Source organism: Nyctibius grandis, chromosome 25 (genome assembly GCF_013368605.1).
Source record: "Nyctibius grandis isolate bNycGra1 chromosome 25, bNycGra1.pri, whole genome shotgun sequence".
In the NCBI taxonomy this organism is placed as follows: Eukaryota; Metazoa; Chordata; class Aves; order Nyctibiiformes; family Nyctibiidae; genus Nyctibius; species Nyctibius grandis.
Genome location: NC_090682.1, coordinates 7,314,900 through 7,326,065, shown reverse-complemented (window position 1 = coordinate 7,326,065; position 11,166 = coordinate 7,314,900). Strand labels below are relative to the sequence as shown.

The 11,166-nt window shown below is 54.3% G+C and overlaps 2 protein-coding genes across 3 annotated transcripts in view; both read right to left on the bottom strand.

The window, feature by feature from the left end:
- Positions 1-514: 514 nt before the first annotated feature.
- TTC36 (tetratricopeptide repeat domain 36) lies at positions 515-1,382 on the bottom strand. Of its 2 annotated transcripts, none has more exons than XM_068418457.1 (3): positions 1,250-1,382; positions 882-1,187; positions 515-783 (listed from the first exon to the last, which is right to left on the bottom strand). In XM_068418457.1, the coding sequence occupies exons 1-3, from the start codon at positions 1,380-1,382 to the stop codon at positions 515-517; spliced, it is 708 nt and encodes a 235-aa protein (XP_068274558.1). The 2 variants fall into 2 exon arrangements, with proteins under 2 accessions (XP_068274558.1, XP_068274559.1); XM_068418458.1 differs by having other exon boundaries at positions 882-1,070; positions 1,271-1,382.
- Positions 1,383-2,959: 1,577 nt separating this feature from the next.
- KMT2A (lysine methyltransferase 2A) overlaps positions 2,960-11,166 on the bottom strand; it is a 44,071-nt gene continuing 35,864 nt past the window's right edge. Inside the window, 9 exon segments of the mRNA XM_068418476.1 lie at positions 2,960-6,015; positions 6,411-6,540; positions 6,929-7,012; positions 7,440-7,547; positions 7,910-8,084; positions 8,375-8,449; positions 9,099-9,269; positions 9,636-9,700; positions 10,228-10,308. Of these exon segments, the coding sequence (XP_068274577.1) occupies positions 5,740-6,015; positions 6,411-6,540; positions 6,929-7,012; positions 7,440-7,547; positions 7,910-8,084; positions 8,375-8,449; positions 9,099-9,269; positions 9,636-9,700; positions 10,228-10,308 (1,165 nt within the window). The 3' untranslated portion in view covers positions 2,960-5,739.

Sequence of the window (11,166 nt, the reverse complement as noted above, 5' to 3'; positions counted from 1 at the left end):
CTCTGCGCCCGGGCCCCGGCGTGCGGCGCAGGGGCGGTCCCCGGCACGGCTGCGAGCATCCCTCTCACCGGGCCCCTGCAGCCGCCTTCCCCGAGCGGGGCTGGTGCTGCGCGCAGCCGCTGCGGCAGCGGGGTTGGTCCTGGTGTGGCACACAGGAGAGTAGCCAGAGACCACCCAGGTGAGGCAGGGATGAACACCCCCGTGCCCCCCACCTCTCCTCTGAGCACGGGGGGCTCAGCCCAGCCTCGCACCCCCGCGCTGCCCACACACAGGAATCACGCCACGACCGCCCGCAACGCCACAACCAGAGCCCGAGTGCCGGAACACGGGGAGGTTTATTGGGGGTGGAGCAGAGCCGAGACAAAGCAAGGCACTTCGGTACTTCCCGTCCCTGGCTGTCAGCCATGAGAAGGAGGAACGGGATTCTCCGGCAGCCGGGATGTGCCCACCTGGGCCACCGTGGGAGCACAGCTATGCCCAGCCCAGGCGCTGCTTTGCCCACCTCCTGCCCGCCTCACTCGCTCCCGGTGCTGCCGGGGTTGCGCAGCCGCCCCAGCATCTCGCAGAGCATCTGGTTGCAGAGCGCCGAGTAGGGGTTCAGCAGCACCAGCTGCCGCCGGGCGAAGGCACTGCCCAGCCGCGCCGCTCGCTCGAAGTCCCGCCGGGCCTCCTGCTCGCGAGCCTGCAGCCGGTGGATCAGGCCGCGCTGCACGAAGCTCTGGCAGGCGGCACGGCCGCGGCCCCGGCTCAGGCGGATGGCCGCGTCCAGGTCCCGCAGGGCGCCTGGCCGGGGAGAGAGGGGCGTCGGGGTGGGCTGGGGACACCGCGGGGCTGAAGGGGCTGGGAGCCACCCACGACCTGGCCGCGCCGGCGCTGCTCACCTGCCACGTCCCCTCGCAGCCGCAGGGCCTGGGCCCGGTTGTTGTAGGCCGAGGCGCGCTCGGGCAGCAGGCGGACGGCCTCGCCGAACCTCTCCAGCGCCGTGCTCACGTCTCCCGACTCGGCGGCAGAAACCCCCTGCAGCTCCAGGTCCCGCACCTGCTCCAGCAGCTCCAGCGTAAAGGCTTCCCCTGCGGCAGCGCAAAGGGGAGCCCTTGGCCGGGACCAGGACACCCCACAGCCCCCCGTCCCAGGGTGGGAACAGGCGCAGGGCAGAGCGCCAGGGTCCAGCCTCCTTCCCTTGCCCCCTTCCCCTGCCCACCTGCCCCGTGGTGGCGCAAGGACCCAGCTGCCAATTCCCCAGCAAGACCCTGTGGCAGCATTGCCTCACCTTCGTCCTGCACGGCGTCCTCCTCCTCCTCGTCCAGCCCCGGGATATCCCCGAAAGGGGTGCTGGGGTTAAAGATGGTCTGCAGGACGGCCCTGTCGTTCGCCGTGGCCATGGTGCCCTCTGCGCCAGGACCCCCCTGGACGGGCTGCAGGGCGCAGGCGGGCGGCCCCCGGCAGGTTAATGTTCACACCGCCGGCACCGCTGCGCCCTTCCCCGTCCTATCGCAGCCCCGGCGCCAGGCCCCACCGCCCGGCCACAGCCCCGCTGGACGGCCCCGGCGTCCCAAGGTGACCCACGCACACCCACCACGACAAGCCGCAGCCGAGCGCGGCTCCGCCAAAACCTCACCGCGGTCCGGGGGCAGCAAAGCCGCCCTGAACACCCTCGGGCGTCCCCTGGGCAGTTCCCCGGAGGAGCAGTGGCGACACGGGGGAAGCAGCTTCTCAACCCTCAGGAAGAAATTGAGAGCAACCCTCTGCAGCAATAAACTTGACATGTTTATTAATTAAACTATCACTTAAATAAAAAAAAGTGCATAGAAAATAAACATGTTTAAAAACTCCTTTGTTTTTTTGTTTTTTTACAACTATGTACACTTTTTTATTTTTACATTCAGTCTTTTGCAGAGCTTTCAGCATTTTTTTTAAACTATTAAAGTATTTCCTTCTTCCCTGTGACAGGGAGTTAACACTGATGTACTTTAGACACGTTTCCTCTTTTTTTTTTTTTAAAAAAAAAAAAAAACAACCAGAAGCTTGGAAGAACACAAGAAAAAAAAGAAGAGATTTGTTATACATGATAAGTTGCCAAGAAATGTATTTCTAGAACATAACCTTGCCTTTGCAGAGCTTTTTTTTTTTCTTTTTTTCTTTTTTTTTTTGAAACAATTATTCACCTACCTGTATTTACTAAAGAGACTGTTAAGTTCAATAAAAGAAACACCACAAGTATAGTTCTCGGTCGATAGACAAAGCTACTGTACCTCGTTAAGAAGATACCAGGAAAGCACAGAGCACGTTTGTTTTCCCCAAATGCAGGTGGTACCCCAACACTCATAACCAAAACGGGAGGAAGAGGAGGAGGAAACCGAGGAGTACAAGGACTGACCGGTAACAAGGGGGGCCGGGACGGCCGCGCCGCGCGCTCCCGGTGCTCCCGGTGCTGCCGCCCGGCGGGGAACGCGCGGCCTGGGCTCTCCCGGCCGCCGTTAGCAACTGTAACACAATCCTTATCTATAGTGTTAAGAGAATTAAAAGCCATGGACCGATACTGAACGAGGCTTCATTACACGGTGCGTTACTATAGTAGTTCCTATATATATCGTATTTATAGTTACAAAACAAACTTGCGAGTGGCGCGAGTGGACCAGTAGTACGGGTGTGAACGGCATGATTCTGCACAAAGACCGTCTCGCTGAAGAACCTGGTATTGCTTTGAAATGAGAGAGAACCAGACAGAAAAGAGACCCAGCCCTTTGCAATGACCCGCTTTTCCTTTAGAAAAACAACACGTCGGTTTGTACAAAGAAAAATAAACGCCCGAAGGTTCCTTTTCTTTTTTTTTTAGTATTTTCAGATACCGAGATCTGCGTCAGTCCTTATAAAATATACATTCATACGCGGGGGAGCCGCGCTGCGCTGGCCGCCAGCCCGGGCGCGACAGGGTGGAGGGCCGGCGGGCGGGCGGCAGGGCTCGCTGCCACGGCCCCTGCCGAGGGCCCGGGCTGGCCGCCGGGCGCCGCGCGGCTCCCCGGGGGTACAGACAGTTTCACTGGCCACAGCGGCTCCCACCCAGGCAGCCGCGACGGGGATAGCAGCAAAGCGGGCAGCAGCCGGGCCCGCGGGAGGAGAGATGCCCGGTGCTGGGGGGCCCCGGGGCACGCCGCTGTCCCCACCCCACCGCCCCGCTTCTCCCTACGCGGGGTGGCTCTGGGCAGCGCTCCGCAGCCGGAGCCCCCTCCCGCAGCCAGGCAGAGGGAGCGGATCCTCCTGCCTCATCGGGACGCGGCCGCGGCACCGGCGAGAGAACGCGGTGGAGCCGGGTAAACGGGCGGGTTGGCCGAGGCGAGGGCTGTCCCCCGGCACTGCCGTCAGCAACGGGAAAGGGAAAGGGCCGCGAGCAGCCGGGGCCACGGGGCTGAGGTGCCCCGGCACGTGCCCCGCAGCCTCCTCAAGGTATGTGCGTCCCAAACTGTCAGTGCATCACATCATCTCAGTAACAAATGCAGCGTCAATTTGCCTTTTCTTTCAACAGTCATCACCAAATAATCACCACACAGTGCAATAACGAAAGGAAACCGGCAGTTCCCGACCCTCCGAGCGCCCTGCTTCGTTCTCAGGTCTGGGGGCCCACCGCGAGCACGGGGCAGACAGCAGCCGCCCCCATCCCTGCCCCACCGACTGCCGGTGTCAGAGCAGCCGTCAACCCCGCCGGCCCCCCAACGGGGCTTCCGCGCTCCCTTCTCCACAGAAACACTCATCTGCCTTCGGGAGAGAGGCTGCGGGGTGAGGCGTGCGCCCCGGCCCAGCCCCCTGGCAAGAGAGGCACCGAGGGCTGGGTCTCTCTGCTTTTACCTTTTTAAATACAGGCGGGATGCCGGCGCGGGGCGAGGCAGAACCACGCCTCAGACAGTCCTTCAGACAGAGTCAAACTCCTCCTAAGCTGGGCAATTCCCCCTCCTGCCCCCATCCTGGTGGGTAAATAAAGTTTAAGGTCCAGCCAAACCTCCTGGAAACAGTTACTGAAGTCAAAAAGGCAGAACAAGAGTAAAAAATTAAAAAAAAAAAAAAAAAAAAAAAAGTGTACCCCCCCTCTGGAGAAAGGATCGGACTGTCCAGCCAGGTATTTCCTATAACCGTCCTATGAAAATAAAAAACTCATTAAAAAGAGATTCTCTTAAATTAGGATAATACCACTGTTTAAAAAGCCTCGTCATAAGTGCTTTCCCCTATGAAGTGCTTCTCATAGAAAAATATACAAAATATATTTACATTTATAAAACCTTAAATACTAAACTGTAAACAGAACAGAGTAAAATCCAATGTCGTCCCTTGCGAGGCTTGGGGCTTTTCACCTCTCTGTGATGGTCTCTGCGAGGTGTGGAGCAGACCCGCCCGGGAGGAGGCAGCGGCCTCCGGTTCGCTGGAACCGGCTCGGCTCCAGGGCAGCCACCTCAGCCATGCCCATCGCCCGGGGGCTTCCCACGCGCTGCCGGACGCCGCGCCGAGGAGCCTGGGCAGCGCTCGGCCGGGCCTTTGCGGAGACCTCGCGCTCCACGGTGGTGCCTCTCCCCGTGCCCTTCGGGGAAGGCGACGTGCCTACCCCCGGGACACCGACCACGACAGGCGCCTGCCTACAGGGCGGCTCCCTCCTGTCCCCACCCGGCCCCGGGACGCTCCGCAGCGAGGCTGAGCAGAGCGGATCCCGTGGGAGCCTCTGCCCGAGCCCGACTCCTGCTCTGCCGCGGCACGTGGCCAGCCCCGGGGCCGGCTCTCGCTCCCCGTCTCTCCCTACAGACGTCCGTCCGTCCCTCGGACCAGCTCCACGGCGGCAGAGACCGCCGGTGGAAGCACCTTCAGCTCGCGGGGCAGAGGAGGAGGGCAGCTGCTGGAGGCAGGGCCGGGCAAGGACAGCTTCCCTCGTGCGGAGCCAGCGAGGAAGGGCGCTGCTGCAAGGAGGCCTCTGCTCACAGAGGTTTACAGCGCCGGGGCTGTTGGCACGAGCCCTCTCTCTGCCAAAGAACGCCAGGAATCCCCCTGTGCTCGGGCAGGGATCGCAGAGCGAAGCGCTAGCCAAACCCTCCTCAGCCGACGCGCGGGCCGCTCCGTTCCGCTCTCCCTAGATGACGCCCGAGCAGCCGGCCCCGCGCCACGCCACGCCGCCGGCCCCGCGCCACGCAGGACACCAGCCGGCTCACGGGTAGTGTTTTGCAGACGCACAGCACGAGGAACCAGAGACACGCACAGCCCTCGGGGAAGCTGGCTGGTGGGGTGCAGTCTCTCCCTAGGAGGAAAGCTCACTCAAGCACTGCGCTACCGAGCTTCTGGCACGGCCCTCGGACAAGGAGCAGAACCCCACTTTCAGCACACCGAGCCAGGCGACACAGAGACACAGGACCCGCCGTCGCTCCCCCACGCTTGGGCCTGGGCCGACCTCCCCTCCCCTCTCCCGCGCATTAGCCCCACACCGAGAAACAAATACGGGGGCGGGGGGGAAATGAGAATAGCAAAAACATAACCACGCCGAGGGTCTTCTCCAGTCGCCCGCGTCTTTCACGAAAGTAAGTGTGCGCATGCGAGACATGAAGATGTGGACTCTGACAGAGAAACACAGCCGCCAGCCGGGTCCCGGAGCCCAGCCCATCTTCGTTCCGGCCTCCCCGTGCCGTCCGAACGGGGCCGGGGAGGGATTCACTCGAAGCTTTGGTTCGCCCCAGGCCCTTCAGGGCTCCCTTGCAGCTGACGGAAGTTCTAGTTTAAAAACTTCCTGCACTTCTTGGCGCCGCAGTTACAGGGCAGTTTGTTGCTGGCGTCCTCAATGGGGAACTTGTAGTCGTAGGTGAGCTCTTCCCCCCGGTAGATTTTGCGCATGGCGAAGATGACGATGTGTTTCTGGCCATCGATGTTGATGACCCGGGAGTAGCAGTTGGGCTCGCAGGAGTGGTTGATGAAGCGGGCCGCGTTCCCGTGCATGGTGGCGTCCACCACTTCGGAGTCGTCAATGCGGAACATGTAGCAACCGATCCCCTGCGCGCGGAGGACAGGAAGGGGGTCAGCTCGGGGAGGGGAGGCAGAGCCACCCTAGCAGACAGCCTAGCTCGTTACAGCAACAAACCAGGCCTCTAAGAGCGTCTGCAACCGCTCGCCGCTGGTCTGCACGAGCTCACGCTTGGATCGTTTCATCCCTGCGCTGTCTGGATCTGCCACGCTAAGACTGGACCGAGACCCTTCCCAGCCCACAGGGCAAAACGAGAAGTGCCTCTAGAGATGCAGCAAGAATGGAAATACCCTGAGATGTCTGTGATCCCAACTCCTGACGTTCCAAACGCAGCTCTCACACGGCCTAAGCCTGTCCTACCTTCACAGCCACTGTCTAGTTCTCCCAAACTCTTTAAGAACTTCTCCAAAAGCCCATCACTCACCTTACTGTCGTAGTATTTCTCTCGTTTGTCAGTGAGGATGGAGCGAATGACATTGCCTGAATATTCGATCACCATCTCACCTGCATCGATGTTTCTTTTGCAGAACAGACCCCGGCCATGGATGGGAGACCTAAAAAAGCCACAAGAGAGTATTTCAAATGATACGAGCAAAACTCAGAACCACAAGCTTGCCGACACCGCAAGAAACAGGTTACTTCATTGTGAGGATCACTGCGGGGTCATTACTCCTCTACAACGTAAGGCCAACAAGAACAATACTAGGCCTCTCGCCCATTCCTGAGCACATGGCCTTGGCTGTCACCAAGGTAACCCAGCAAGGAACAGGTAGTTTGTGCTGAGGATCACTTTTTAAATATGTAACTTGGGCAGGGAGAAGGGGGAGAGGAAAAAACCCAAACCTGCTTTTTCCCCTCAGTGCTGGAATCTGACTCCATAGAAGGGTTCTGGTTTTCACCTCCCTCTGTCCCAGAGGCAGAGGCACCAGAACAAAACCGTACCTGTAGACACCAACTGCCTCCTTGGAGGTCTTCTTCAAGTGTCGGAAGCGCATGGGCATTGGCAGATCCATACTAGTCGCCCTCCTAGAACAAAGAGACGCTGCTAAGTGACAACCTGTATGTCAGAGTCTGTGCCAGGTATTATCTGGGATACCTCCTGAGGTATAACTTAGACACTGTGACACTACAGCCCACTGAGAACACAAAATTAATTTAGTGGTTTTACACATACATAATAAAAAGATCATTTCCTCCCTTTTCTGCCCAAATTCTCACACAATTGTTTTACAGTAGCAAGGAAAAGAAACATTCAGAGGAAGGCTGGCCTGGTGGTCACCCTCAGCTGTCAGTTCTCTTGCTATTGCAGGAGTCTCCCCTATATTTGCCAGTGCTCGGTAGCCTTCCAGCTTTGAACGCTGCCTCGAAGAACAACGCATAACTAAGCCTGATCTCTTAGTTTTAACACCACAGCTTTACTTGCCCCTTGTAACCGTTAGACCCTGCTGCATACCGGGCTGATTTCAGCTGTACTTCTTCCTCTTCCTCATCATTTGGGTTGTACTCTGGTGGCTGTCGATGTTTAGAAGCCAAGAAATTGAACATATCAAATGCAGATTTCCTGCAATTGAAAGAGACAAAAGGAAGTTTGTTTTCCTGACTGAAAATAAACATGGGGTTGCCACAGCAGTTTGACATGTTTACTGCTCTCTGAAAGCCTTCTATGCCTCAGGATATCACACACAGAACCGTGAATAAAAGGAGCCAGGAAAGCTCTGTTGAACAAAGCAACGGTCAACAAAGTGGCACAGAAGAATGTGCAGACTCAGAAGACTCAATGGAATTGATTTACATGAGAAAGTTGCTAAGAATTCTTTTTTAACTTCGAGCTTTAGCGCTGTAGAGACTTGTTGCTTACGCCCTGGAGTGAGTTGATCCAGCAAATGGGCCATTAGCCCTAACAATGACAAAGCTCACACTCGCCTCAGGTGGACTTCAGCCCTAGCCGAGCCGTGGGGGTTCAGGGGAGGTTCATTGGCCTCCTCTGGCTTATGAAATCGGAACTTGTAGTTGTGGCAGTGCTTTGCTCCGTACAGTTGCTCAATCAGGAACACAACAGTATTGTGGATAATCCCCAGCATCCTCAAACCATTCACACCTGGAACAAGAAATAGAACACAACAAAAAAAAAAAACAACTTGGAGCCGGAGGATACAGCAGCTTGTGAAATGCAACTTGTGTGCTAGCCTGCAATTGTCACAAAAGCCCTGTATTAGCTAGTTCACACAAGAATTTTCAATCATTTCGTCAGGAAGAAATTATCCTCCATAAGGCAGTCAGCAGCTGAACTGAAACTCTTGAGATCTGAACCCCAAGACGCCCACAAAAAGGTCTGTTTGCTCTCGCACGTTCAAACGCAGCAGAAGCGAGCGTGGCGCCGGGTCCTACCTGCGAAGGACAGCTGCTTCAGGCGGGCGTTGGAACGGGCTTCTTGAACTTTGTCGGTCAGTGACTTCCAGGCATCTGCAGTCGCACAAAGAGAAGACAAGACAGTGAAAGAGTGCCCGAGCGCCGCGCACCGAGAACTGCCAAAACCAGGGGCCGTGCCACGCCTCTTCTGCTGCTGCATCTTGTCAAGTTTCCAATGGAACAACACTCCATCAGACCTCCAGGCACGTGTGCAGTATGCCCTTTTCCAACAAAACGCTCATATTTACATAAGCTAATCAGGGAATAAGAGGTTTGCATCCTTTCACGGGCCATAAATTAAGATCCTCGGATCCAACTGCTTCCATCCTCTCCAAAATTCACGTTGGCACAAAGGGAAGTAAGCGTTCGCAGTACATCATCTGGAGAAAAAGGCTAGATGGCCTACTGTCTGACCCACACTGACTATTCTTTCACAAAATATGGTTCAACACCACTGCTCAATTGATTAAAAAAAATGGGACCACTATATATATCCCACTGAATATATTCTATTGAAAAAAATATAACAATCATCATTAGAATCCAGACAGTGTTAGGAGCTACGATTGTTCTAGGGCTGTAAAGCAAGAGGTTTTTTTTTTTAAATCTATGAAAAAGGCAAGCAGGAGATCCTCAGAAGTCATAACTGTATTTCTAGCAAGGAAAGCTAAAACCAGTAGAGCTGACAACACACAGAGCTCACCTTCGATGCTTTCTGCGCAGATTTGAAAACCATCGTCACTAGAGATCTCAAAAACCAAACCTTTCTTTGGTTTCTTCTCGCCAAGACACTCTTTCCTCTTTTGCTCTTGCTGAAGCCAAAACATAAGTGGGGAGCTGAAAGTGCTCTCTTCTTCCTCGAGAGCTTTGGAGCCTAGAAAAGACAGAAGAAGGAAACTGGGTAGAGATGTTTTTTCCAGTGGTTGTTCCACAACTGAAAATTACTAACTTGCCTTTTGACCAGTAAATCCGTCCAAGAAAGAAATCTAGAGAGTGTTGTAGTAAGGGTGTGAAATCTCAAGTGCTGAAATTTCCACAGGCTAAAAATAGACACATAACTATTTGTCCAATATCTATTAATAGCAAACAAAGCTTTCCTCCCTTCAAAGAAGAATAACCTGACTATTAGCTCTGAGATTTTTCCTGAGAGAACGAGACACACAAAGATCAACACTTCAAGGCAGTGATTGCCCAGTCTTGAAGATTCCCAAGACTCGGTGCTCTTGAGGAAGAGACATACCTGCATTTTCCTGCTCATTTGCCGAGTTCTGTGTTGACTGAGATTCTGGGAGGACTGCCGTTTGCCTTGGGAGGCAAGGAAGAGAACATGAAGGAAAATATTTAACAACCTACCTCATTTCCTCACCAGCCCTCAACGCTCACCTACAAAACCTGAGAACTAGAGAGAGGTACAAGAACCTTTTTCCAGATTGAATGTTCTAACATCAGTTCAACTGGAAACAAACAGAGAGATTCTGCTCAGTGGCATTTATTTTCCAGGCATCCATCAGCCTGTGGGCAGCAGTCTAATTTAATGCAGACTGTGACCTGTTCTTCGTGTTGGCCGTACTCCGTAGTAAGGTGTATGCTAACATATGATAAGCCAAATCTGTATGAGTAGTCTTGTTCTCAGCAAGCACTAAGCTTCCCACAACTACGTGCAACTTAATTTTAAAAATGGCTCCATATTGCAACTAAATGCGACCGCTCGTGCCAGATGGAAAGCTGCCATGATATTTTAACTAGCAAAGTAAGACTTCTCACATTCTCTGGATAAATTTCCCTAAGCTCAAGTGAGCACAGTCTGACCGAGACGTCTGTGTAACGCTTACCCTGCAGGCTGGGCACATTGCTTCTGCGATGGCTGATCTACGCTCGCTGCATCTTGCGTATCTGCCTTCGTAGCAGGAGCCCTGGGACAAAAAGACGTAGGAACAGTCAAAATACCTGCCAAGCCATACGTGCCACAAACAAGACTGGAAAGCAGTAACACATCCACTGGGAGCTGCCACGAGTGATTCAGCAGTTCAGCAGAATGACACAAGTAGTAACAACTGCTCCTAAGGTAGGAGGAACCAGATCACACCTCCAGCATCGCATCAGAACCAAGACTTGCACCTCAAGAGCACAAACCAGGGTGCAAGAGAAACGTGCCTGAGCAACCGTAAGCAACGAGCTCAGGAGTCGAGAGGTGCATGGCAGAATGTGGACACGGCTACAGAAAACACTGACAGACTAAAACAAACTGTCAAGTGCCAGCAACACAAAAAAGCTATTTAGAAGGTTAAGCTGGCTGAACAGTTTTGGATCAATGTTTTCAGAACCAGACGTATTACAAGATGTTAAGATGATTAAGGGACTACACAAGTGATGTGCAGTATTTCTCAGTTACCAGAAGATGGATGTTCCTGCCTTTTAGTACCAGCAATCCCTTCGCTGCCGATAGTACAATTAAAAGTTCTGGAGCACTTACACACATTAACATCAACAAGGAATAGAACCCACCACCCCTTTGAGTGCCATTTCCTCTACTGATATCTCTAAAACACTCCTGAATTTGCCAGAGCTGTCAACAATGAAGTAAGTTCTCACAGCCCTGATCCTCAAAACCTTCAGGTTTTCATCCTTCCCTTTCCAGTGGTAAGTTCTACTAACTCCTTTACATATCTACTTTCTGCTGGCAGCTGAGGTTTTCACCTTAGGAATTATCAAAAGGAAAATCTGCGGTAGAAACTAGTGCAAAATTCTTTCTTACCTTGTTCCAAAACCTC